This window comes from Rhinoderma darwinii, unplaced genomic scaffold, assembly GCF_050947455.1.
Source record: "Rhinoderma darwinii isolate aRhiDar2 unplaced genomic scaffold, aRhiDar2.hap1 Scaffold_750, whole genome shotgun sequence".
Classification (NCBI taxonomy): Eukaryota; Metazoa; Chordata; class Amphibia; order Anura; family Rhinodermatidae; genus Rhinoderma; species Rhinoderma darwinii.
In genome coordinates, this window is record NW_027464312.1 from 38,427 (window position 1) to 65,898 (window position 27,472).

General features: G+C 48.9%; 1 protein-coding gene across 4 annotated transcripts in view; it reads right to left on the reverse strand.

Moving 5' to 3' along the window:
* Positions 1-27,147, reverse strand: part of LOC142730503 (ATP-binding cassette sub-family C member 9-like) — a 41,838-nt gene extending 14,691 nt beyond the window's left edge. The window contains exons 1-13 of one of the 4 annotated variants that reach the window (XM_075849351.1): positions 26,755-27,006; positions 26,258-26,342; positions 20,622-20,702; positions 16,865-17,002; positions 14,860-14,985; positions 13,791-13,890; positions 13,338-13,576; positions 7,406-7,578; positions 6,973-7,042; positions 6,729-6,886; positions 5,927-6,019; positions 5,174-5,276; positions 1,198-1,299 (exon numbers count right to left, since the gene is read on the reverse strand). In XM_075849351.1, coding sequence (XP_075705466.1) covers positions 1,198-1,299; positions 5,174-5,276; positions 5,927-6,019; positions 6,729-6,886; positions 6,973-7,042; positions 7,406-7,578; positions 13,338-13,576; positions 13,791-13,890; positions 14,860-14,985; positions 16,865-17,002; positions 20,622-20,702; positions 26,258-26,342; positions 26,755-26,990 — 1,704 coding nt within the window. In that variant the 5' untranslated portion in view covers positions 26,991-27,006. Of the gene's footprint in view, positions 1-1,197; positions 1,300-5,173; positions 5,277-5,926; positions 6,020-6,728; positions 6,887-6,972; positions 7,043-7,405; positions 7,579-13,337; positions 13,577-13,790; positions 13,891-14,859; positions 14,986-16,864; positions 17,003-20,621; positions 20,703-26,257; positions 26,343-26,754 lie in introns of all 4 variants that reach the window. The other 3 variants (XM_075849352.1, XM_075849350.1, XM_075849353.1) reach the window with 3 other exon arrangements.
* Positions 27,148-27,472: the final 325 nt, after the last annotated feature.

Below are 27,472 nucleotides of genomic sequence, written 5' to 3' on the forward strand. Positions count from 1 at the left end.
ACTCCCCACAACGTCGTCATCTACCGGAAAACACGACCACAGTCATCTAGTACTGATCCTGAGCGACATCATGTCTCCTACTCCAGTCACATCCAGAGCTGCGGTCACTATTCTGTGCATACATCATGTCTCCTACTCCAGTCACATCCAGAGCTACAGTCACTACTCTGTGCATACATCATGTCTCCTACTCCAGTCACATCCAGAGCTGCGGTCACTACTCTGTGCATACATCATGTCTTAAACTCCAGTCACACCCACAGCTGCGGTCACTATTCTGTGCATACATTATGTCTCCTACTCCAGTCACATCCAGAGCTGCGGTCACTATTCTACTGTTACATCATGTCTCCTACTCCAGTCACATCCAGAGCTGCGGTCACTATTCTGTGCATACATCATGTCTTAAACTCCAGTCACACCCACAGCTGCGGTCACTATTCTACTGCTACATCATGTCTCCTACTCCAGTCACATCCAGAGCTGCAGTCACTATTCTACTGCTACATCATGTCTCCTACTCCAGTCACATCCAGAGCTGCAGTCACTATTCTACTGTTACATCATGTCTCCTTCTCCAGTCACATCCAGAGCTGCAGTCACTATTCTACTGCTACATCATGTCTCCTTCCTCCAGTCACATCCAGAGCTGCGGTCACTATTCTGTGCATACATTATGTCTCCTACTCCAGTCACATCCAGAGCTGCGGTCACTATTCTACTGTAGATCATGTCTATACTCCAGTCACATCCAGAGCTGCAGTCACTATTCGGCTGTTACATCATGTCTCATACTCCAGTCACACCCACAGCTGCAGTCACTATTCTGCTGTTACATTATGTCTTATACTCCAGTCACATCCAGAGCTGTAGTGACAATTGTGCTGTCTGAGTAAATATCTCAGTTGAGTCCCCATAATGCACTGCTTGCTCCTTTCTACACCAGAATACTGTGCAGTGTCTAATGTAAACACTACATCTCCCATAATGTATTGCAGCGGACTGTGCCCTGTACAGACACCCCAGGGCAATAGATCTGGGCTGACGGCGAAGTGAAAACTGACAGAATTGTACGTTTAGATGCTGGATTTATAAAACAGGAAACTGTTAGAATTTTGAATGCAGCTCTGGATGTGACTGGAGTTTGTATGAACTCAGCAGGAAAGTACAATTCTTCTCGGAGAGATGGATACAAACCGTCAGGGCGTAGGTGAGACCCAATCCGACGATCCCAGAGGTGAATCCAGAGGTGATGGAGGTGACGGCAGCCATGAGCACGATGCAAGCGCCGAGGTAATCCTACAAAGAAGAGGGAGCGTCAGCGCGGGCGATCACATCGGAAGAAGTGCAGCGGATTATGGGATATTCATGGACGGAGGTCGACCCATATCTCATAATTACCGATCACCCCCCCCCCCTGACAGGTTAGGTGTCTCATTCTGGGGGACACACTGAAGGATTCTGGGTAACATCTGATATATTGAGGTGGAGTTCCCCTTTAAGAGTCTGTCAGTTCCAGTGTCATCTGGTCATGATCAGGACACCCCACAATTCACAGGATTTTCTGGTAGCGCCTTCTTATCCTGATACATAAACGTGGGGAACTTATCAGCCTGAGCCCCCAGAACATGAGCATTGTGGGAAGGGAGAGCGGCTGCGCAGTATCCGGGCACCGGGCGCGTCCTTTATGTCCAAGGGGCGGCAGCTGCTGCTCTCTGTGTTCTGTCATCTTTCCCAAAAAACTTCATGTCAGGTGTTCGCAGCGTGACCGCCAAACACACGAGGGAGCACGACCATCACCCCCAGCGAATACGAGGGAGCACGACCATCACCCCCAGCGGAATACGAGGGAGCACGACCATCACCCCCAGCGGAATACGAGGGAGCACGACCATCACCCCCAGCGGAATACGAGGGAGCACGACCATCACCCCCAGCGGAATACGAGGGAGCACGACCATCACCCCCAGCGGAATACGAGGGAGCACGACCATCACCCCCAGCGGAATACGAGGGAGCACGACCATCACCCCCAGCGGAATACGAGGGAGCACGACCAGCACCCCCAGCGGAATACGACGGAGCACGACCATCACCCCCAGCGGAATACGAGGGAGCACGACCATCACCCCCAGCGGAATACGAGGGAGCACGACCATCACCCCCAGCGGAATACGAGGGAGCACGACCATCACCCCCAGCGGAATACGACGGAGCACGACCATCACCCCAGCGGAATACGAGGGAGCACGACCATCACCCCCAGCGGAATACGAGGGAGCACGACCATCACCCCCAGCGGAATACGAGGGAGCACGACCATCACCCCCAGCGGAATACGAGGGAGCACGACCATCACCCCCAGCGGAATACGAGGAGCACAACCATCACCCCCAGCGGAATACGAGGGAGCACGACCATCACCCCCAGCGGAATACGACGAGCACGACCATCACCCCCAGCGGAATACGAGGGAAATTGTAATGATTGGTTGTGTAATTCCTGATGAGGATTCCCGGCTCCTAAACTCAAACAAGGTGCAAGGGCCACAGAACTCATCACAGGGTGTGCAGTGTGGACGGATCATGAGTGGGAGGTTGGATGATGAGTGGGGAGGTTGGATGATGAGTGGGGAGGTTGGATGATGAGTGGGGAGGTTGGATGATGAGTGGGGAGGTTGGATGATGAGTGGGGTGGTTGGATGATGAGTGGGGAGGTTGGATGATGAGTGTGATGTGTGCAGTGTGGACGGATGATGAGTGCGGAGGTTGGATGATGAGTGCGGAGGTTGGATGATGAGGTTGGTGGTTGGGTGATGGGTGGGGTGGTTGGATGATGAGTTGGGAGGACGGATGATGAGTTGGGAGGACGGATGATGAGTGGGGAGGTTGGGTGACGAGTGGGGAGGTTGGATGACGAGTGGGGAGGTTGGATGACGGGTGGGGTGGTTGGATGACGAGTGGGGAGGTTGGATGATGGGTGGGGAGGTTGGCTGATGAGTGGGGAGGTTGGATGATGAGTGGGGTGGTTGGATGATGGGTGGGGTGGTTGGATGATGAGTGTGATGTGTGCATTGTGGAAGGATGATGAGCGGGGAGGTTGGATGATGAGTGGGGAGGTTGGATGATGAGTGGGGAGGTTGGATGATGAGTGGGGTGGTTGGATGACGCGTGGGGTGGTTGGATGACGAGTGGGGAGGTTGGATGACGAGTGGGGAGGTTGGATGACGAGTGGGGAGGTTGGATGACGAGTGGGTAGGTTGGATGACGAGTGGGGAGGTTGGATGACGGGTGGGGAGGTTGGATGACGACGGGTGGGGAGGTTGGATGACGAGTGGGGAGGTTGGATGACGAGTGGGGAGGTTGGATGACGAGTGGGGAGGTTGGGATGACGAGTGGGGAGGTTGGATGACGAGTGGGGAGTTTGGATGACGGGTGGGGAGGTTGGATGACGGAGTGGGGAGGTTGGATGACGGGTGGGGAGGTTGGATGACGGGTGGGGAGGTTGGATGACGAGTGGGGAGGTTGGATGACGAGTGGGGAGGTTGGATGACGAGTGGGGAGGTTGGATGACGGGTGGGGTGGTTGGATGATGAGTGGGGAGGTTGGATGATGGGTGGGGAGGTTGGATGATGAGTGGGGAGGTTGGATGATGAGTGGGGAGGTTGGATGATGGGTGTGGAGGTTGGATGATGGGTGGGGAGGTTGGCTGATGAGTGGGGAGGTTGGATGATGGGTGGGGTGGTTGGATGATGAGTGTGATGTGTGCATTGTGGAAGGATGATGAGCGGGGAGGTTGGATGATGAGTGGGGTGGTTGGATGATGAGTGGGGTGGTTGGATGATGAGTGGGGAGGTTGGATGATGAGTGGGGAGGTTGGATGATGAGTGGGGAGGTTGGATGACGAGTGGGGAGGTTGGATGACGAGTGGGGAGGTTGGATGACGAGTGGGGAGGTTGGATGACGAGTGGGGAGGTGGATGGCGAGTGGGGAGGTTGGATGACGGGTGGGAAGGTTGGATGACGGGTGGGGAGGTTGGATGACGGGTGGGGAGGTTGGATGAGGGTGGGGAGGTTGGATGACGGGTGGGAGGTTGGATGACGGGTGGGGAGGTTGGATGACGGGTGGGAGGTTGGATGACGGGTGGGGAGGTTGGATGACGGGTGGGAGGTTGGATGACGAGTGGGGAGGTTGGATGACGGGTGGGGAGGTTGGATGACGGGTGGGGAGGTTGGATGACGGGTGGGGAGGTTGGATGATGGGTGGGGTGGTTGGATTACGAGTGGGGAGGTGGATGATGGGTGGGGTGGTTGGATGATGGGTGGGGAGGTTGGATGATGGGTGGGGAGGTTGGATGACGGGTGGGAGGTTGGATGACGGGTGGGGAGGTTGGATGACGAGTGGGGAGGTTGGATGATGGGTGGGGTGGTTGGATGATGGTGGGAGGTTGGATGACGGGTGGGGAGGTTGGATGACGAGTGGGAGGATTGGATGATGGGTGGGTGGTTGGATGATGGGTGGGGAGGTTGGATGATGGGTGGGGTGGTTGGATGATGGGTGGGTGGTTGGATGACGGGTGGGGTGGTTGGATGACGAGTGGGGAGGTTGGATGATGAGTGGGGAGGTTTGATGACGGGTGGGGAGGTTGGATGACGAGTGGGGAGGTTGGATGATGGGTGGGGTGGTTGGATGATGGGTGGGGTGGTTGGATGATGGGTGGGGAGGTTGGATGATGAGTGGGGAGGTTTGATGACGGGTGGGGAGGTTGGATGAGAGTGGGGGAGGTTGGATGAGGGTGGGGTGGTTGGATGATGGGTGGGTGGTTGGATGATGGGTGGGGAGGTTGGAGACGAGTGGGGAGGTTGGATGACGAGTGGGGAGTGGATGACGGGTGGGGTGTTGGATGACGAGTGGGGAGGTTGGATGATGGGTGGGGAGGTTGGCTTGATGAGTGGGGAGGTTGGATGATGAGTGGGGTGGTTGGATGATGGGTGGGGTGGTTGGATGATGAGTGTGATGTGTGCATTGTGGAAGGATGATGAGCGGGGAGGTTGGATGATGAGTGGGGAGGTTGGATGATGAGTGGGGAGGTTGGATGATGAGTGGGGTGGTTGGATGACGCGTGGGGTGGTTGGATGACGAGTGGGGAGGTTGGGTGTAGTTCTCCTTCTCACCGTCCTGACTTCCAGCCACCGGTTGGCCGCTGATAGGAACAGGTAGGCCAGGTTGTTGGTGTCCGTCAGCTCCAGCATTCGCTGTTTGAATCTGGATTCGTGTCTGTGGATGAGAAGTCGCTGATTATACAGGACGGCGCACGGACCGCACAGCGTTTACCAATCATAGAAATGATCTTTCTGCATCGTCTTTCCTCGGATCTGTCTGAGCCCTGATCTCCAGAATACGTAGGTAACAGACCCTCCCCCATATTAATGGATATATCCTTATACTAGATGACACCAGGGGATGGGGGGCAAGTTGCAGCAGTCAGTACGGCACCCCCGTCATTCTCTGCCCAGTCCCACAGACCCCAGTGCAATGTTGACGTCTCAGAAGAGAACAGAACCTGCGCTGAGCCGCAACACATCGGGGTCATTCCGAATAGTAAATGGAGGTGAGAGCAACACGGGGGCCCCTGACGAGCCGCAACCCCCCCCTGACGAGCCGCCCCCCCTGACGAGCCGCCCCCCCTGACGAGCCGCCCTCCCTGACGAGCCGCCCTCCCCGACGAGCTGCCCCCACCCTGACGAACCGCCCCCCCTGACGAGCCGTCCCCACTGAGCCGCCCCCCCGAGCCGCCCCCACCCTGACGAGCCGCCCCCCCCCCGACGAGCCGCCCCCCCCCCTGACGAGCCGCCCCCCCAGACTACAGATTGTATATAATCCGCTTATATATTAAACATGTGATAACACAGGGGCATTGCGGATACCTGAAGGCGCGGATCGTGGTGAGACCTTCGGCCGTCTCGGAGAAGTGGCAGAGCAGCGGCAGCTGAGTGTTGTCATCCAACTCCTGGAGATCCCTGAGAGACAGAGAGAAGGGGACGCCGGGGCTGATCAAATGACTGAAACGTCCCTGAGGGGCCCCCAGGACTCTCACAACAATGGGGGTTCATCCGCATTCTTTTTTTTTCTTTTGGTGGTCATTTGTTTGGTTCCCCTTGATTTCCATTCTTGGTGAGGACTTGATGCTGTGATCCTCCCTGCAGCCCTGCATGTGTTGCTACTCAACTTTCCCAGACTCCTGAGAAGATCTGCCTAGACATTTAGTGACATGACTCCCAGATCGCTGCTGTAGTGAGGAGAGGAGCCGGGGAAAGTTGGGTGACGACCGCTGTGATGGTGGGGAACGTCCTCCCGGCAGCGCTTTAGGGTCTGTGCCCGACCCATCTTCAGACGTAATTGGAGCCGTTTTTCATGGACTCCACTGATAACGTCCGTAAAATACGCTGCGAAAAATGCGACTTGCTACAAAAACGTCTGAAAATCAGGAGCAGTTTTCGCCCGAGCGCCGTATTTTCAGAGGTGTTTTGTTAAGCCGTGTGAACAGACCCTTATACAGCGCACTGGTCGTTGCAGATTTACGCGGTGACGTCACAAAAACTTCTGACGTTTGTGGATTTTCCGCCGTAACCATAAAGTTGCGTCTAGTTTTACGTTTCCGCGTTTCCTTGCCCCCACTTTTATTTGGGGATCCCAGACCCTGCAGGGATTGTGTCCCGTCATACTCACTTAGAGGCGACTCTGAAATATTTCTGGATGAAGTAGAAGGCGACGCTGAGCGGGAAGAGCGCGATCAGGAAGTAGGGATTGGCGTAGCTGATGACCCCGATGGCGGAGAGACAGAGGAGGGTGGAGCGGGTGAGCGACTCCAGGGTGGGGGGGATGTGCTGGGGGAGACACAAGGGTCACATCAGTATTAGCGCAGCATCTCTCCCCCGCTGCCGGCGCAGGGCGCTCCACGCCGCCGTCTCACCTGATCGATGATGTTTGTATCAGCCGAGAAACGGTTTAGGATTAAGCCGAGCGGCGTCGTGTCGAAGAACCTGCAGATACAAAGATGCATCGTGTCATTACTTAAAGGGGAATTACACTGAAATGTATCCTCTAAGCCACGGTGCAGAGCTCAGACTTCACAGAGTCACAAAATGGAAGGTTTTGTAGAGCGACTAAACCCCTTTAACGAGGCTCGGAGATTCCAGCTCAAATCTCCAACACAATGACCTCTGGGAACCATTGCCGAACTGAACGAGAGATAGGAGCCGGTAGGATCTTTCACTGTGATTGACTGCCAGGGAGAATTGAGGGAGGGATGGGAAGTTGTATTTGGGTGACCAGGTGACAGAAAAGCAGCTCCATGAGAGTTAACATGGCAGCGATCACTCGGCACAGGATCCTGATTGACTCACCTGATCGGCGCCAGGATGATTTTTTTCAGCAGATTGTCATGCAGATTCCTGGCTGCCGTGTGGCCCAACCACTCCACAGTCAGCGAGGTGATGAGACAGAGGATGATCCCGGAGGCGCTGAGGATGCTGAACCCCATCACATAATATCTCTGATCGCCCAGATCCTTCCCTACCTGTGATGGAGAGGATCATGTCATCTACACGGAACTACTAAACACGTGACGGTGCCCGATTAATGGACTTCTGCTGTATGATATGCTGTATGATATGTATGATATGATGTATGATATGATGTATGATATGATGTATGATATGCTGTATGATATGCTGTATGATATGCTGTATGATATGCTGTATGATATGGTGTATGATATGGTGTATGATATGCTGTATGATATGCTGTATGATATGCTGCATTATTTGCTGTATGATAGGCTGTATGAAAGGCTGTATGATAGGCTGTATGATATGATGTATGATAGGCTGTATGATATGATGTATGATATGCTGTATGATAGGCTGTATGATAGGCTGTATGATATGCTGTATGATAGGCTGTATGATAGGCTGTATGATATGCTGTATGATAGGCTGTATGATAGGCTGTATGATAGGCTGTATGATAGGAGGTATGATATGCTGTATGATATGATGTATGATATGGTGTATGATAGGCTGTATGATATGATGTATGATATGGTGTATGATATGGTGTATGAAAGGCTGTATGATATGCTGTATTATTTGCTGTATTATTCGCTGTATGATATGCTGTATGACAGGCTGTATGATAGGCTGTATGATATGATGTATGATAGGCTGTATGATAGGCTGTATGATAGGCTGTATGATAGGCTGTATGATATGGTGTATGATATAATGTATGATATGATGTATGACTGGCTGTATGATAGGCTGTATGATATGCTGTATGATAGGCTGTATGATAGGCTGTATGATATGCTGTATGATAGGCTGTATGATAGGCTGTATGATATGATGTATGATATGATGTATGATATGCTGTATGATATGATGTATGATATGCTGTATGATATGATGTATGATATGCTGTATGATAGGCTGTATGATAGGCTGTATGATATGCTGTATGATATGATGTATGATAGGCTGTATGATAGGCTGTATGATAGGCTGTATGATAGGCTGTATGATAGGCTGTATGATAGGGTGTATGATATGGTGTATGATAGGCTGTATGATAGGCTGTATGATAGGCTGTATGATAGGCTGTATGATAGGCTGTATGATAGGCTGTATGATAGGCTGTATGATAGGCTGTATGATAGGCTGTATGATATGGTGTATGATAGGCTGTATGATAGGCTGTATGATAGGCTGTATGATAGGCTGTATGATATGATGTATGATAGGCTGTATGATAGGCTGTATGATATGCTGTATGATAGGCTGTATGATATGGTGTATGATAGGCTGTATGATAGGCTGTATGATATGATGTATGATATGCTGTATGATATGGTGTATGATATAATGTATGATATGATGTATGAAAGGCTGTATGATAGGCTGTATGATATGATGTATGATAGGCTGTATGATATATGCTGTATGATATGCTGTATGATAGGCTGTATGATAGGCTGTATGATAGGCTGTATGATATGCTGTATGATATGGTGTATGATAGGCTGTATGATATGATGTATGAAAGGCTGTATGATAGGCTGTATGATATGCTGTATGATATGCTGTATGATATGATGTATGATATGATGTATGAAAGGCTGTATGATAGGCTGTATGATATGATGTATGATAGGCTGTATGATAGGCTGTATGATATGCTGTATGATAGGCTGTATGATATGCTGTATGATATGCTGTATTATTTGCTGTATTATTCGCTGTATGATATGCTGTATGATAGGCTGTGTGATAGGCTGTGTGATAGGCTGTGTGATAGGCTGTATGATAGGCTGTATGATAGGCTGTATGATAGGCTGTATGATATGGTGTATGATAGGCTGTATGATATGCTGTATGATAGGCTGTATGATAGGCTGTATGATAGGCTGTATGATAGGCTGTATGATAGGCTGTATGATAGGCTGTATGATAGGCTGTATGATATGGTGTATGATATGCTGTATTATTTGCTGTATTATTCGCTGTATGATATGCTGTATGATAGGCTGTATGATATGATGTATGATAGGCTGTATGATATGGTGTATGATAGGCTGTATGATATGCTGTATGATATGTATGATAGGCTGTATGATATGTATGATAGGCTGTATGATATGCTGTATGATATGATGTATGATAGGCTGTATGATATGCTGTATTATTTGCTGTATGATAGGCTGTATGATATGGTGTATGATATGATATGCTGTATGATATGATGTATGATATGCTGTGTTATAAGCTGTATGATAGGCTGTATGATATGCTGTATGATATGATGTATGATATGCTGTATGATATGATGTATGATATGGTGTATGATAGGCTGTATGATATTGTGTATGATAGGATGTATGATAGGCTGTATGATAGGCTGTATGATAGGATGTATGATATGCTGTATGATATGATGTATGATATGCTGTATGATATGATGTATGATATGCTGTATGATATGATGTATGATAGGCTGTATGATAGGCTGTATGATAGGCTGTATGATAGGCTGTATGATATTGTGTATGATAGGCTGTATGATAGGCTGTATGATAGGCTGTATGATAGGCTGTATGATATGGTGTATGATATGCTGTATGATATATGCTGTATGATAGGCTGTATGATATATGCTGTATGATAGGCTGTATGATAGGCTGTATGATAGGCTGTATGATATGGTGTATGATAGGCTGTATGATATGATGTATGATAGGCTGTATGATAGGCTGTATGATAGGCTGTATGATAGGCTGTATGATAGGCTGTATGATAGGCTGTATGATAGGCTGTATGATAGGGTGTATGATAGGGTGTATGATATATGCTGTATGATATAGGCTGTATGATATATGCTGTATGATATATGCTGTATGATAGGGTGTATGATATATGCTGTATGATATATGCTGTATGATATATGCTGTATGATATATGCTGTATGATATATGCTGTATGATAGGCTGTATGATAGGCTGTATGATAGGCTGTATGATAGGCTGTATGATAGGCTGTATGATATGGTGTATGATAGGCTGTATGATATGATGTATGATATGATGTATGATAGGCTGTATATGGTGTATGATATGCTGTATGATAGGCTGTATGATATGATGTATGATAGGCTGTATGATAGGCTGTATGATAGGCTGTATGATAGGCTGTATGATAGGCTGTATGATAGGCTGTATGATAGGCTGTATGATAGGCTGTATGATATGGTGTATGATAGGCTGTATGATAGGCTGTATGATAGGCTGTATGATAGGCTGTATGATAGGCTGTATGATAGGCTGTATGATATGGTGTATGATAGGCTGTATGATATGATGTATGATAGGCTGTATGATAGGCTGTATGATAGGCTGTATGATAGGCTGTATGATAGGCTGTATGACATGCTGTATGATAGGCTGTATGATATGCTGTATGATAGGCTGTATGATATGGTGTATGATATGATGTATGATAGGCTGTATGATAGGCTGTATGATAGGCTGTATGATATATGCTGTATGATATGCTGTATGATATATGCTGTATGATAGGCTGTATGATAGGCTGTATGATAGGCTGTATGATAGGCTGTATGATAGGCTGTATGATAGGCTGTATGATAGGCTGTATGATATGATGTATGATATGATGTATGATAGGCTGTATGATATATGCTGTATGATAGGCTGTATGATAGGCTGTATGATAGGCTGTATGATAGGCTGTATGATAGGCTGTATGATATGCTGTATGATATGCTGTATGATAGGCTGTATGATAGGCTGTATGATAGGCTGTATGATAGGCTGTATGATAGGCTGTATGATATGATGTATGATAGGCTGTATGATAGGCTGTATGATAGGCTGTATGATATGATGTATGATATGCTGTATGATAGGCTGTATGATAGGCTGTATGATAGGCTGTATGATATGATGTATGATAGGCTGTATGATAGGCTGTATGATATGATGTATGATAGGCTGTATGATAGGCTGTATGATAGGCTGTATGATATGATGTATGATAGGCTGTATGATAGGCTGTATGATAGGCTGTATGATATGATGTATTATATGCTGTATGATAGGCTGTATGATATGCTGTATGATATGATGTATGATAGGCTGTATGATAGGCTGTATGATATGATGTATGATATGCTGTATGATAGGCTGTATGATATGATGTATGATAGGCTGTATGATAGGCTGTATGATATGATGTATGATATGGTGTATGATAGGCTGTATGATAGGCTGTATGATAGGCTGTATGATAGGCTGTATGATATGATGTATGATAGGCTGTATGATAGGCTGTATGATATGATGTATGATAGGCTGTATGATAGGCTGTATGATAGGCTGTATGATATGCTGTATGATATGATGTATGATAGGCTGTATGATAGGCTGTATGATAGGCTGTATGATAGGCTGTATGATATGATGTATGATAGGCTGTATGATAGGCTGTATGATATGCTGTATGATATGATGTATGATAGGCTGTATGACTGGCTGTATGATAGGCTGTATGATAGGCTGTATGATATGATGTATGATAGGCTGTATGACTGGCTGTATGATAGGCTGTATGATAGGCTGTATGATATGATGTATGATAGGCTGTATGACTGGCTGTATGATAGGCTGTATGATAGGCTGTATGATATGATGTATGATATGATGTATGATAGGCTGTATGATATATGCTGTATGATATGGTGTATGATATGATGTATGATAGGCTGTATGATAGGCTGTATGATAGGCTGTATGATATGATGTATGATAGGCTGTATGACTGGCTGTATGATAGGCTGTATGATAGGCTGTATGATATGCTGTATGATAGGCTGTATGATAGGCTGTATGATATGATGTATGATATGCTGTATGATAGGCTGTATGATATGGTGTATGATAGGCTGTATGATATGATGTATGATAGGCTGTATGATATGCTGTATGATAGGCTGTATGATATGATGTATGATAGGCTGTATGATAGGCTGTATGATAGGCTGTATGATATGATGTATGATAGGCTGTATGATAGGCTGTATGATAGGGTGTATGATAGGCTGTATGATAGGCTGTATGATAGGCTGTATGATAGGCTGTATGATAGGCTGTATGATAGGCTGTATGATATGATGTATGATAGGCTGTATGATATGATGTATGATAGGCTGTATGATATGCTGTATGATAGGCTGTATGATATGCTGTATGATAGGCTGTATGATATGCTGTATGATAGGCTGTATGATAGGCTGTATGATAGGCTGTATGATAGGCTGTATGATATGCTGTATGATATGATGTATGATAGGCTGTATGATATGCTGTATGATAGGCTGTATGATATGATGTATGATAGGCTGTATATGGTGTATGATATGCTGTATGATATGATGTATGATAGGCTGTATGATAGGCTGTATGATATGATGTATGATAGGCTGTATATGATGTATGATAGGCTGTATGATAGGCTGTATGATATGATGTATGATAGGCTGTATATGATGTATGATAGGCTGTGTGATAGGCTGTATGATATGATGTATGATAGGCTGTATATGATGTATGATAGGCTGTATGATAGGCTGTATGATATGATGTATGATAGGCTGTATGATAGGCTGTATGATATGCTGTATGATAGGCTGTATGATAGGCTGTATGATAGGCTGTATGATATGATGTATGATAGGCTGTATGATAGGCTGTATGATATTCTGTATTACCGTCGTGTTAGACGTGGTGCCGTTTCCGCTGACACTTTGTGATCCGGACGTCCAGCAGACCAGCCAGTAGTCGATGGCCACGATCACCGAGTGCTTCAAGAGCTTAGAGAAAACCATCAGAAAAAGCAGAAAGTATCCCCCGGAGGTCAAGTATCTCCAGCAGGTTCTCCACGGCATCTTGGTGCGGAGCCTCAAGGCGGTGGACATGTCGTCTTCTTCATCCTCCTCCTCTTCTTCCTCTGTGTGATGAGAGCAAAGACTCTGACAAGTGACACCAGAGACAATAGCGGATGTGACAATGACACAGCATCGGCTGCCTCTGTACAGTTCTGACAGGCCCGTTTTATAAGAGGGGCCCCCTAGGACTATGACACCCCCGTCCTGCCCCCCCCCCCCCATCCCCGTTTCCTCTATATACCCTGCTGGTTAATTCACACGGAGAGGTTATATTACCTTCCCCCTCCTCCTCAATCTGATGCGCTTTGGCCTCCCGGGAGTACATGGCTCGTCTGAGGGTCTTCCTCTCCAATGAGGCCTGATCTGCTTCTGTGTCCTGCAGGTGAATGACCGGGAACAATAATGATCACTGCACACAGTAAATATTCCAGGTTTCACTGCCCTCCAAGCATCCTGCATATTAGACATGCTGTAATAGCAGAAGTGTGGCTGCAGCTCTGGATGTGACTGGAGTATGAGAAATGCAGCTCCGGATGTGACTAGAGTAAAGGACACGATGCAGCACAGCACATTATAAGTCAAGTTACTGAACATTATAAGCAGATTATGTCTGAATATAAGGTGACCCAGAGTGGACGCTGACACCGAGCCCTCTGCCCCCAGACTGGGACTAATAGTGCACCGAGTCTGAGATGGGGAAATCACCCACGGGAGACGTTCAGTCATACGACCGGCTGCTCCACGGACAGATTCAGGGCCCAGTCACTAACACCGGCCCCTCCATCCCAGCACTGAATAGTGGGGTCCTAGGGGGTCTGGGCATGAAATAATGATGTGTCTGGGGCTTTATGACCCTGTATGGCGGCCGCCCTGAATCCTGTAGGGGGAGTGTTTCTGCCCAGTGATAGTAGATACCAGATAGGCCGAGTTTCTGGAAGCTTTGGGTGTGTGTGGAGGACATTACATAGACAGCTGTAAACATTTCACTGTCGGGTAATAAACGCCGCGTCTGCCGCAGCGTCCGGACCTTATTAGGCCCGTCCTCTCCTGACTCTGACGGTGATTCATGAACATAGAAACCAGTCATATTACAAATGTTGGGGATTAAAGGGGAAGTCCACCTTTACCTATCACCTGGTGTCCTATTAGTGGGGTGGGGGGCAGAAGGGCGATATACCGGGACCCCAATGATTCCCTGAATGAAGGAGGGGTTTGCACTGGTCTGAGATCTCTATCATTGCGCAGGATATACACGTGAAGTGTTTGGCCGCATGACAGCCCATTGGTCGTGCAATCTTTTGGCATGTCTGTGTAATATCCCTTTAAGAGCCGGGATTCACCCTACCTTCTCCAGCTCCTGGTCCTGACGATTCATCAAGGTCTTCCAGTGCTCGTAAAGTTCATTGTCATTATTCTGAATATCCTTCAAGGTCCCCTCCCTGAGAACGAAGCCGTCCTTCATCGCCACGATCTGCAATGACGAGAGCAACGAACGTCACGTGACCGATAAACCATGACGAGAGCGACGAACGTGACCGATAAACCATGACGAGAGCAACGAACGTCACATGACCGATAAACCATGACGAGAGCAACGAACGTCACGTGACCTGAGCGATAAACCATGACGAGAGCAACGAACGTCACGTGACCGATAAACCATAACGAGAGCAACGAACGTCACATGACCGATAAACCATGACGAGAGCAACGAACGTCACGTGACCGATAAACCATGACGAGAGCAACGAACGTCACGTGACCGATAAACCATGAGAGCAACGAACGTCACGTGACCGATAAACCATGACGAGAGCAACGAACGTCACCTGACCGATAAACCATGACGAGAGCAACGAACGTCACGTGACCGATAAACCATGACGAGAGCAACGAACGTCACGTGACCGATAAACCATGACGAGAGCAACGAACGTCACGTGACCGATAAACCATGACGAGAGCAACGAACGTGACCGATAAACCATGACGAGAGCAACGAACGTGACCGATAAACCATGACGAGAGCAACGAACGTGACCTGACCGATAAACCATGACGAGAGCAACGAACGTCACGTGACCGATAAACCATGACGAGAGCAACGAACGTCACGTGACCTGACCGATAAACCATGACGAGAGCAACGAACGTCACGTGACCGATAAACCATGACGAGAGCAACGAACGTCACGTGACCTGACCGATAAACCATGACGAGAGCAACGAACGTCACGTGACCGATAAACCATGACGAGAGCAACGAACGTCACGTGACCGATAAACCATGACGAGAGCAACGAACGTCACGTGACCGATAAACCATGACGAGAGCAACGAACGTCACGTGACCGATAAACCATGACGAGCGCAACGAACGTCACGTGACCGATAAACCATGACGAGAGCAACGAACGTCACGTGACCGATAAACCATGACGAGAACAACGAACGTCACGTGACCGATAAACCATGACGAGAGCAACGAACGTCACGTGACCGATAAACCATGACGAGAGCAACGAACGTCACGTGACCGATAAACCATGACGAGAGCAACGAACGTCACGTGACCGATAAACCATGACGAGAGCAACGAACGTCACGTGACCGATAAACCATGACGAGCGCAACGAACGTCACGTGACCTGAGCGATAAACCATGACGAGAGCAACGAACGTCACGTGACCGATAAACCATGACGAGAGCAACGAACGTCACGTGACCGATAAACCATGACGAGAACAACGAACGTCACGTGACCGATAAACCATGACGAGAGAAACGAACGTCACGTGACCGATAAACCATGACGAGAGCAACGAACGTCACGTGACCGATAAACCATGACGAGAGCAACGAACGTCACGTGACCGATAAACCATGACGAGCGCAACGAACGTCACGTGACCGATAAACCATGACGAGAGCAACGAACGTCACGTGACCGATAAACCATGGAAGGGTTAACAGAAGCGACGGGCCGGTCTCCTGTGTATAAAGCAGAATCCGGGAAACATTCTGCAACTTTCTCATAGACTTTACTTTTTATTTAAAGCACCATTTTTAAGATCTCTGCTTGCTGACAGCAAATGGAAACACTTACCGTTGACATCCAGATGCGGAAACCTGTCCTGACTACAGCTAATGCTTTGTTACAATGTATCAGTGCAGCAAAAGATCATGATCATGGTGAGGAATTGTAAGACAAAGCCTATCATGTTATTTACAGAAGCAGCTATTGCTCGGTGGTATCAGCTAGGTCTACTCTGCAGCAATGCCGGGCACCGGGGGTGACGCAGCTTTCCTCGTCGCTGAGGTTTGTGATTGGCGGCGGCGCGGTCATTACCCAGTCGGCGTGCGTCAGGTACTGCAGCTTGTGCGTCACCAGGACCACCGTCCTCTTCGCCTCCTGCAGAAACTTCAGGATCCCGTCCTGCATCAGGTGGTCGCTGAGATGAATGTCCAGAGCCGAGAACGGATCATCCTACAAGGGAACATCAGGGGTCAGTGTTTTATGGGGTCACTCGCCCCCCCCCCCATCATGGGGCTCGTTACAGAATAACGCAGGAATATTCCGATAATCCGGCATCCCGCGGACCACCAACGTGTCAGATTATCAGAACGTTCGGACCGTTGGACAGGCTCATATTTACTTGATGATTGGCATTGGGGTCCGCACCTTCTGGGGGCTCCTCAGATGATGACACAAAGTCCTGTCATCGTCAGTGCAGACGCTCTGAATCACCTTGTGTGGCCCTGGAGGGTGTGGCCCCCGATGCCCCATAGACCCGCTGAGGACCGGAGTGCCGGACTATCAGGTCACTTCTTGTTAATCCGCACAACCCGTCATCTATACAACGATTACTGAAAGGGCAGCCGAGGAGCTGGGCCGGGGGAAGGGATTAAGGTTTGGGTAAGAGGTTAGTGGATGGGATTAGGGGAGAGGTTTGGGATTAATTATCAGGGGTTCATTTTAGAGGATTAAGAGTGAGGGTCTGTTCACACGGCAGCGTCCGTAACGGCCGAAATTACAGAGTCAATGAATAACGGCTCCAATTACACCCCAAGAAGTGACAGGTCACTTCTTTGGCGCGGGCGTCTATTTACGCACCGTCTTTTGACAGCGGCGCGTAAATTACGCCTCGTGTGAACAGACAAACGTCAGCCCATTGCTTTCAATGGGCAGATGTTTGTCAACACATTCAAGCCGTAATTTCGGACGTAATTCGGGGGTTAATACGCCCGATTTACGTCCGTAAATAGGCCATGTGAACATACCCTTAAGGTCCATCCTGGACGGTGCAGCGAGCGCCGATCACCGAGACAGCTGGATGATCGGTGCTCATTTGCTCCCGTCACACGGAGCTCTGGATGGGGACGAGCGCTCGTTACTCCGGTCCCTACTTTATTATCATGTCGGCGGCGCGTCTCCTGTTTACACGCCAAGATGAGCCGCCGACAACCGGAATATTTCACTTTTTTAAACCGTCACGATCAGCCGATGACCCGGCGCTCGCCCCATAATTGGCCGCTGTAAAGGGGCCTTTAGAGTAAAAAATGTTAGAGATTAGATTAAGGTTAGAGGGTTGGATTAAAATTAGGGGCTTGAATGTTAGAATTAGGGGTTGGGGTTAAAGGATTAGTTGAGGTGTAGGGGTGAGGTTCAGGTTACTTGTTGTGGTAGGGTCTGAATTGCAGGAACGGTCAGTGGCTGCGGTAGGGTCAGAGGTTGAAGTCAATGGCTGCGGTAGGGTCAGAGGTTGAAGTCAGTGGCTGCGGTAGGGTCAGAGGTTAAGGTCAGTGGCTGCGGTAGGGTCAGAGGTTAAGGTCAGTGGTTGTGGTGGGGTCAGATGTTAAGGTCAGTGGCTGTGGTGGGGTCAGAGGTTGAAGTCAATGGCTGCGGTAGGGTCAGAGGTTGAAGTCAATGGCTGCGGTAGGGTCAGAGGTTGAAGTCAGTGGCTGCGGTAGGGTCAGAGGTTAAGGTCAGTGGCTGCGGTAGGGTCAGAGGTTAAGGTCAGTGGTTGTGGTGGGGTCAGATGTTAAGGTAAGTGGTTGTGGTGGGGTCAGATGTTAAGGTCAGTGGCTGTGGTGGGGTCAGAGGTTAAGGTCAGTGGCTGTGGTGGGGTCAGAGGTTAAGGTCAGTGGCTGCGGTAGGGTAAGAGGTTGAAGTCAATGGCTGCGGTAGGGTCAGAGGTTAAAGTCGGTGGCTGCGGTTGGGTCAGAGGTTAAGGTCAGTGGCTGCGGTAGGGTCAGAGGTTAAGGTCAGTGGTTGTGGTGGGGTCAGAGGTTACGGTAAGTTGTTGTGGTGTGGTCAGAGGTTACGGTAAGTGGTTGTGGTGGGGTCAGAGGTTAAGGTCAGTGGTTGTGGTGGGGTCAGAGGTTAAGGTCAGTGGCTGCGGTGGGGTCAGATGTTAAGGTCAGTGGCTGTGGTGGGGTCAGAGGTTGAAGTCAATGGCTGCGGTAGGGTCAGAGGTTGAAGTCAATGGCTGCGGTAGGGTCAGAGGTTGAAGTCAGTGGCTGCGGTAGGGTCAGAGGTTAAAGTCAGTGGCTGTGGGGTCAGAGGTTAGGCGTTGGTTAGAGGGATTTCTGGATTATTCCACCATCAGGGTAAATGAAAGAGAAGGGAGAGGAAGAATCAATCACATCCCCTGACCCCGTGTCACCGCACATCTAGGCAGATCCGCCCTTCCGGACTCTGGGAAAGCTGAGTGATCGTTCCATTTTGAAGCCTTATGGTGTCCATTGTAGTTGTCACCCAGCTTTCCCAGACCACAGAATGACAAATCTGAAAAACACTAGAAACAGGAGTCATGCACTATTGTAATACAATTTGCCAATGGCATAGAAAAATAATTTTTATTAGACAATACAAAATACATAGAGTTAAAAAAGACTACAAATCTGAAGACTGTACACCTCCCAAGTGATGAGGATGAACCTAAAGGAACCGCTCCTTGTATGGCAGTTGCAGGAGGGAAGAACTTAACTAACAGATAGCAAATACTAACTAGGACTAAGGCAGAGAATACAAAAAAGTAATACTCGGTATAAAAGTTAGGGTATGCAAATGTAAGTAAGTACCAGCATACATACAGCCAGAGTCACAAAAGTAAACGAAGGTAAATATTGTGAATGGATTCCAAACTGAGCAAAACAGTATGTGCTCTCAAAGAATCCTCACAAAAATAGACAAAGTCTTCCCAGAATATTATCGCCACAAGAAAGGAGCAGGTAAATATGTACAGCACAGCATAGAGTGTTACTAACCCATATGGTTCCTGTAGTTCAGTATCTTCCAGAGTACAGAGAGACCCCTCTATGCTGTGCTGTACATATTTACCTGCTCCTTTCTTGTGGCGATAATATTCTGGGAAGACTTTGTCTATTTTTGTGAGGATTCTTTGAGAGCACATACTGTTTTGCTCAGTTTGGAATCCATTCACAATATTTACCTTCGTTTACTTTTGTGACTCTGGCTGTATGTATGCTGGTACTTACTTACATTTGCATACCCTAACTTTTATACCGAGTATTACTTTTTTGTATTCTCTGCCTTAGTCCTAGTTAGTATTTGCTATCTGTTAGTTAAGTTCTTCCCTCCTGCAACTGCCAATACAAGGAGCGGTTCCTTTAGGTTCATCCTCATCACTTGGGAGGTGTACAGTCTTCAGATTTGTAGTCTTTTTTAACTCTATGTATTTTGTATTGTCTAATAAAAATTATTTTTCTATGCCATTGGCAAATTGTATTACAATAGTGCATGACTCCTGTTTCTAGTGTTTTTCATAATTATCTTGGAGTTTCTATTCTGACAAAGGGAGGTTTAAATCCGCACATGCTGGTGACCTAGCCCTCATAACCATTTTCCTGTTGAGACATATGTTTATAAATAAAGAATGACAAATCTGTCTAGCTGGGCAGTGAAGTATCTTCCATATGGACGCGTGACATTCAGAGGTCGGGGAAAGCTGGATGACGCCCTTCGTCTTTGTAGTGGCAGCCATATTTGATGTTACCCAGCTTTCCCAGAAACAGGTATAAAGGCGGACATGTATACAGATGACAGCATGGGGGAGGGGCAGAGACATTTATACCCGTCTTACCAGGAATACGATGCCGGTGTTCTGATACAGCGCTCGCGCCACGCATATTCTCTGCCGCTGTCCGCCACTTAAATTGATCCCCTTCAGAAAAGAGAGGAACGAGACGTCATGACAAGTCCCTGCCCCCCCTCAGTGGCAGCCGCTGGGGAAATGTTATCACTGAGCGCGTCCAAACAATCCGTGCGCCAGAAATAATGACCCGGCCGGGAGCCGCAGGAATGTAAACAGCGGGAGTATATACAGACCGCGCTATATACACAGACCGCGCTATATACAGACCGCGCTATATACAGACCGCGCCACACACAGACCGCGCTATATACAGACCGCGCTACACACACAGACCGCGCTATATACAGACCGCGCTACACACAGACCGCGCTACACACAGACCGCGCTACACACAGACCGCGCTACACACAGACCGCGCTACACCCAGACCGCGCTACACCCAGACCGCGCTACACCCAGACCGCGCTACACCCAGACCGCGCTACACCCAGACCGCGCTACACCCAGACCGCGCTACACCCAGACCGCGCTACACACAGACCGCGCTACACCCAGACCGCGCTACACACAGACCGCGCTACACACAGACCGCGCCACACACAGACCGCGCTACACACAGACCGCGCTACACCCAGACCGCGCCACACACAGACCGCGCTACACACAGACCGCGCTACACACAGACCGCGCTACACACAGACCGCGCTATACACACAGACCGCGCTACACACAGACCGCGCTACACCCAGACCGCGCTACACACAGACCGCGCTACACACACAGACCGCGCCACACACAGACCACGCCACACACAGACCGCGCTACACACACAGACCGCGCCACACACAGACCGCGCTACACACACAGACCGCGCCATACACACAGACCGCGCTATACACACAGACCGCGCTACACACACAGACCGCGCCATACACAGACCGCGCCATACACACAGACCGCGCTACACACAAAGACCGCGCTATACAAAGACCGCGCTATATACAGACCGCGCTACACCCAGACCGCGCTATACACAGACCGCGCTACATACAGACCGCGCTACACACACAGACCGCGCTACACACACAGACCGCGCTACACACACAGACCGCGCTACACACACAGACCGCGCTACACACAGACAGCGCTACACAGAGACCGCGCTACACACAGACCGCGCCATACACAGACCGCGCCATACACAGACCGCGCTATACACACAGACCGCGCTACACACAGACCGCGCCACACACAGACCGCGCCACACACAGACCGCGCCATACACAGACCGCGCCATACACAGACCGCGCTATACACACAGACCGCGCTACACACAGACCGCGCCACACACAGACCGCGCCACACACAGACCGCGCCACACACAGACCGCGCCACACACAGACCGCGCCACACACACAGACCGCGCCACACACACAGACCGCGCTACACACAGATCGCGCTACACACAGATCGCGCTACACACAGATCACGCTACACACAGATCGCGCTACACACAGACCGCGCTACACACAGACCGCGCTACACACAGACCGCGCTACACACAGACCGCGCTACACACAGACCGCGCTACACACAGACCGCGCTACACACAGACCGCGCTATACACACAGACCGCGCTACACACAGACCGCGCTACACACAGACCGCGCTACACACAGACCGCGCCACACACAGACCGCGCCACACACAGACCGCGCCACACACAGACCGCGCCACACACAGACCGCGCCACACACAGACCGCGCTACAGACAGACCGCGCTACACACACAGACCGCGCTACACACACAGACCGCGCTACACACACAGACCGCGCTACACACACAGACCGCGCTACACACAGACCGCGCTACACACAGACCGCGCTACACACAGACCGCGCTATACACACAGACCGCGCTACACACAGACCGCGCTACACACAGACCGCGCTACACACAGACCGCGCTACACACAGACCGCGCCACACACAGACCGCGCCACACACAGACCGCGCTACACACACAGACCGCGCTACACACACAGACCGCGCTACACACACAGACCGCGCTACACACACAGACCGCGCTACACACAGACCGCGCTACACACAGACCGCGCTACACACAGACCGCGCCACACACAGACCGCGCCACACACAGACCGCGCCACACACAGACCGCGCCACACACAGACCGCGCTACACACAGACCGCGCTATACACACAGACCGCGCTACACACAGACCGCGCTACACACAGACCGCGCTATACACAGACCGCGCTATACACAGACCGCGCTATACACAGACCGCGCTACACACAGACCGCGCCACACACAGACCGCGCTACACACAGACCGCGCTATACACAGATATACAGATCGCGCGCCGCGGCGTCAGCCCCAGAGAGAGCGTCGCAGCATTTATGGCGGGCGAGATCGGCTGATAAACATTTACACGTCCGGAGATCCATCATTTATCACGCCAGCGAACGGGAGGGGGGGATAAAATAAGACGGAGGATGTTTAATAGGGGGGTATAATGGGAAGAATTTAATAGAGGGTAATATAATATGGGGGTGTAATAGAAGGTATATAATGGGGGTTATATAATGGGGGGTATATAATGGGGGGTATATAATGGGGGGGGTATATAATGGGGGGTATATAATGGGGGGTATATAATGGGGGGTATATAATGGGGGGGTATATAATGGGGGTATATAATGGGGGGTATATAATGGGGGGTATATAATGGGGGGTATATAATGGGGGGTATATAATGGGGGGGTGTAATAGAAGGTATATAATGGGGGTTGTATAATGGGGGGTATATAATGGGGGGATATATAATGGGGGGTATATAATGGGGGTATATAATGGGGGGGTATATAATGGGGGGTATATAATGAGGGGTATATAATGGGGGGTATATAATGGGGGGTATATAATGGGGGGTATATAATGGGGGGTATATAATGGGGGGTATATAATGGGGGGTATATAATGGGGGGTATATAATGGGGGGGTATATAATGGGGGGTATATAATGGGGGGTATATAATGGGGGGGTATATAATGGGGGGGTATATAATGAAGGGGTATATAATGGGGGGTATATAATGGGGGTATATAATGGGGTATATATAATGGGGGGTATATAATGGGGGGTATATAATGGGGGGTATAATGGGGGGTATATAATGGGGGGGTATATAATGGGGGGGTATATAATGGGGGGGTATATAATGGGGGGTATATAATGGGGGGGTATATAATGGGGGGGTATATAATGGGGGGGTGTATAATGGGGGGGTGTATAATGGGGGTGTATAATGGGGGGTATATAATGGGGGGTATATAATGGGGGTATATAATGTGGGGGTATAATGGGGGTATATAATGGGGGTATATAATGGGGGTGTATAATGGGGGTATATAATGGGGGTATATAATGGGGGTATATAATGGGGGGGTATATAATGGGGGGGTATATAATGGGGGTATATAATGGGGGTGTATAATGGGGGGTATATAATGGGGGTATATAATGGGGGTATATAATGGGGGTATATAATGGGGGGTATATAATGGGGGGTATATAATGGGGGGGTATATAATGGGGGTATATAATGGGGGTGTATAATGGGGGTGTATAATGGGGGGTATATAATGGGGGTATATAATGGGGGTATATAATGGGGGTATATAATGGGGGGTATATAATGGGGGTATATAATGGGGGTATATAATGGGGGGTATATAATGGGGGTATATAATGGGGGTATATAATGGGGGGTATATAATGGGGGGGTATATAATGGGGGTATATAATGGGGGTGTATAATGGGGGGTATATAATGGGGGTATATAATGGGGGTATATAATGGGGGGTATATAATGGAGGGATATAATGGGGGGTATATAATGGGGGGTATATAATGGGGGTATATAATGGAGGGTATATAATGGGGTGTATAATGGGGGTATATAATGGGGGTATATAATGGGGGGTATATAATGGGGGGTATATAATGGGGGGTATATAATGGGGGGGTATATAATGGGGGGTATATAATGGGGGTATATAATGTGGGGGTATAATGGGGGTATATAATGGGGGTATATAATGGGGGTGTATAATGGGGGTATATAATGGGGGTATATAATGGGGGGGTATATAATGGGGGGGTATATAATGGGGGGTGTATAATGGGGGGTATATAATGGGGGTATATAATGGGGGTATATAATGGGGGTATATAATGGGGGTATATAATGGGGGGTATATAATGGGGGGGTATATAATGGGGGTATATAATGGGGGTATATAATGGGGGTATATAATGGGGGGTATATAATGGGGGTATATAATGGGGGTATATAATGGGGGGTATATAATGGGGGTATATAATGGGGGGTATATAATGGGGGTATATAATGGGGGGTATATAATGGGGGGGTATATAATGGGGGTGTATAATGGGGGTGTATAATGGGGGGTATATAATGGGGGTATATAATGGGGGTATATAATGGGGGGTATATAATGGAGGGATATAATGGGGGGTATATAATGGGGGGTATATAATGGGGGTATATAATGGGGTGTATAATGGGGTGTATAATGGAGGGTATATAATGGGGGTGTATAATGGAGGGTATATAATGGGGTGTATAATGGGGGTATATAATGGGGTGTATAATGGAGGGTATATAATGGGGTATATAATGGGGGGTATATAATGGGGGTATATAATGGGGGGTATATAATGGGGGTATATAATGGGGGGGTATATAATGGGGGTATATATGGGGGAGGGGCTGATCGTATATTTATGTTTTCTCTCTTTTCATCTTTACAGTTTTCAGGATTTGTAGAAATATTTCCCGTCCAGAGCGACGCGGGGGCCGGACAGATTATAACGATCTGTCAATTATAGACCAGGAAAAAGCGGCACAGAGAGATCCCCTGAGATCTGCAACCGTCTAATAGAGTGTCTTTCAATTCCTCCCTGTTTTCAAGATCTTGGCTTGCAGTCAGTGAATGGGAACATTCTTGTTAACATCCAGAGATTGAAATCCTGTCAAGACCTTGTCCTTCGCACACAGCTGAGGGTTTGCTACACTGTATCAGTGTAGGCAAGAGCTGTAATATAACCCCTGGAGCTCAAGGCAGAAGAGAGATTTGTGCTACTATTTACAGAGGATTATCTACAACGATACATTGCACCAAACCATTCAGATATAACACTGGTCAAGGCTGGGCGTTCGCTACAATAGTATCCAGTCTAGATAATCCTGACACTGATACATTGTAGCAAACCATTAGAACGGGAGAGAGATTGTGCTGCTGCTCAGAGCATTGACTACACTGATACACTGTAACAAGCTTTCAGCTGTGAGAAGTATTAGGTCAGGATGGGTTCTCAACCTCTGGATGTAAATAATCAATATTACCATTCAGTGGCAGCAAGCAGAGGACTTGGAAACGCTGAGGAATTGAAGCACAAAGTCTATTACACTGCGGCAGAAAGTTTCATTGTACTGCGATGTACGATATGATCCCTAATACGAGGAGCGGCTCCCCTCCCCCGCAGCGCACTCGTCCACGGAGTCACTTTACCCGTTCTCCAATTTCGGTTTGATCCCCGAATGGCAGGAGGTCGATATCCGGCTGTAGGGAGCAGGCGTCAGTCACCGCTTTATATCTACGGAATAGAAAAATAGGGATTCAGTCCTTATAAACCAGGAAAACGAGGTCACTGGAGACCGCCGCGAAAACGGAAACGACAGGATCCGATCGTACCAGCCCTCCAGCCTGTATTAGCCATAGACATGGGAGAGGTCGTGTATGACAGTAGTAATGATTAGAAAACACTACATCTCCCACAATGCTACGCAGCTCAGATTTAGAGCCTTTATGGAGGCGCGTGGAGTCCCTACGGTTCGTACTATGGAGCTCTAGACACTCATTCACATGGAACCCGCCAGAAATCCCTCGGTATGAGTCTGTGTGACATCAGAGACATTTGGGGGTACAGTGGAGCCCCACAGAACTGTACATGAAGCCCAACACTGGGCACAGGGCGCAGCTCAGGCCACATGGATTCGGGTGGTTACCTGTGCTTGCTGAATGGACTCCCAAACGTGATGTTCTCCTCCACGGTGGCGTTGAGCAGCCATGGCTTCTGTCCGGCGTACGCCACCGAAAACCTGTTCTTACTGTAAATGAGAAAGGAGAAGATAAAAGACGGCCAAGAAGCCCCCGAGGAACATGCAACAATCCACCGAACACCGACAATGGGAGGAGACTGACAACTGACGGGAAGAGAGTTGTCAGCGGGGTAATTAATCATGCCATGTTATGGGGTGGCGTGTACTACTCCCAGCATCCCATGTGGTGGGAACGGCCCTGAGCCCTTGTGACTGGATCGCTATATAGTTATAATGCTCCAGGCCGGTGTATACACTATCCATAGAGAGAAGTGGCCGTCTATTGGGGGCCCAAGGCTGAGACACTGAGCAGTGCCAATGTCTATAGAGCCCTGCGGGGGGAGGCAGAAGAAAACAATGGGGGCTATAGAGGAGGGGTGAAGATAATAATGGGGGCTATAGAGGAGGGGTGAAGATAACAATGGGGGCTATAGAGGAGGGGTGAAGATAACAATGGGGGCTATAGAGGAGGGGAGGGGGTGAAGATAACAATGGAGGCTATAGAGGAGGGGGAGGGGTGAAGATAACAATGGAAGCTATAGAGGAGGGGGAGGGGGTGAAGATAACAATGGAGGCTATAGAGGAGGGGGAGGGGGTGAAGATAACAATGGAGGCTATAGAGGAG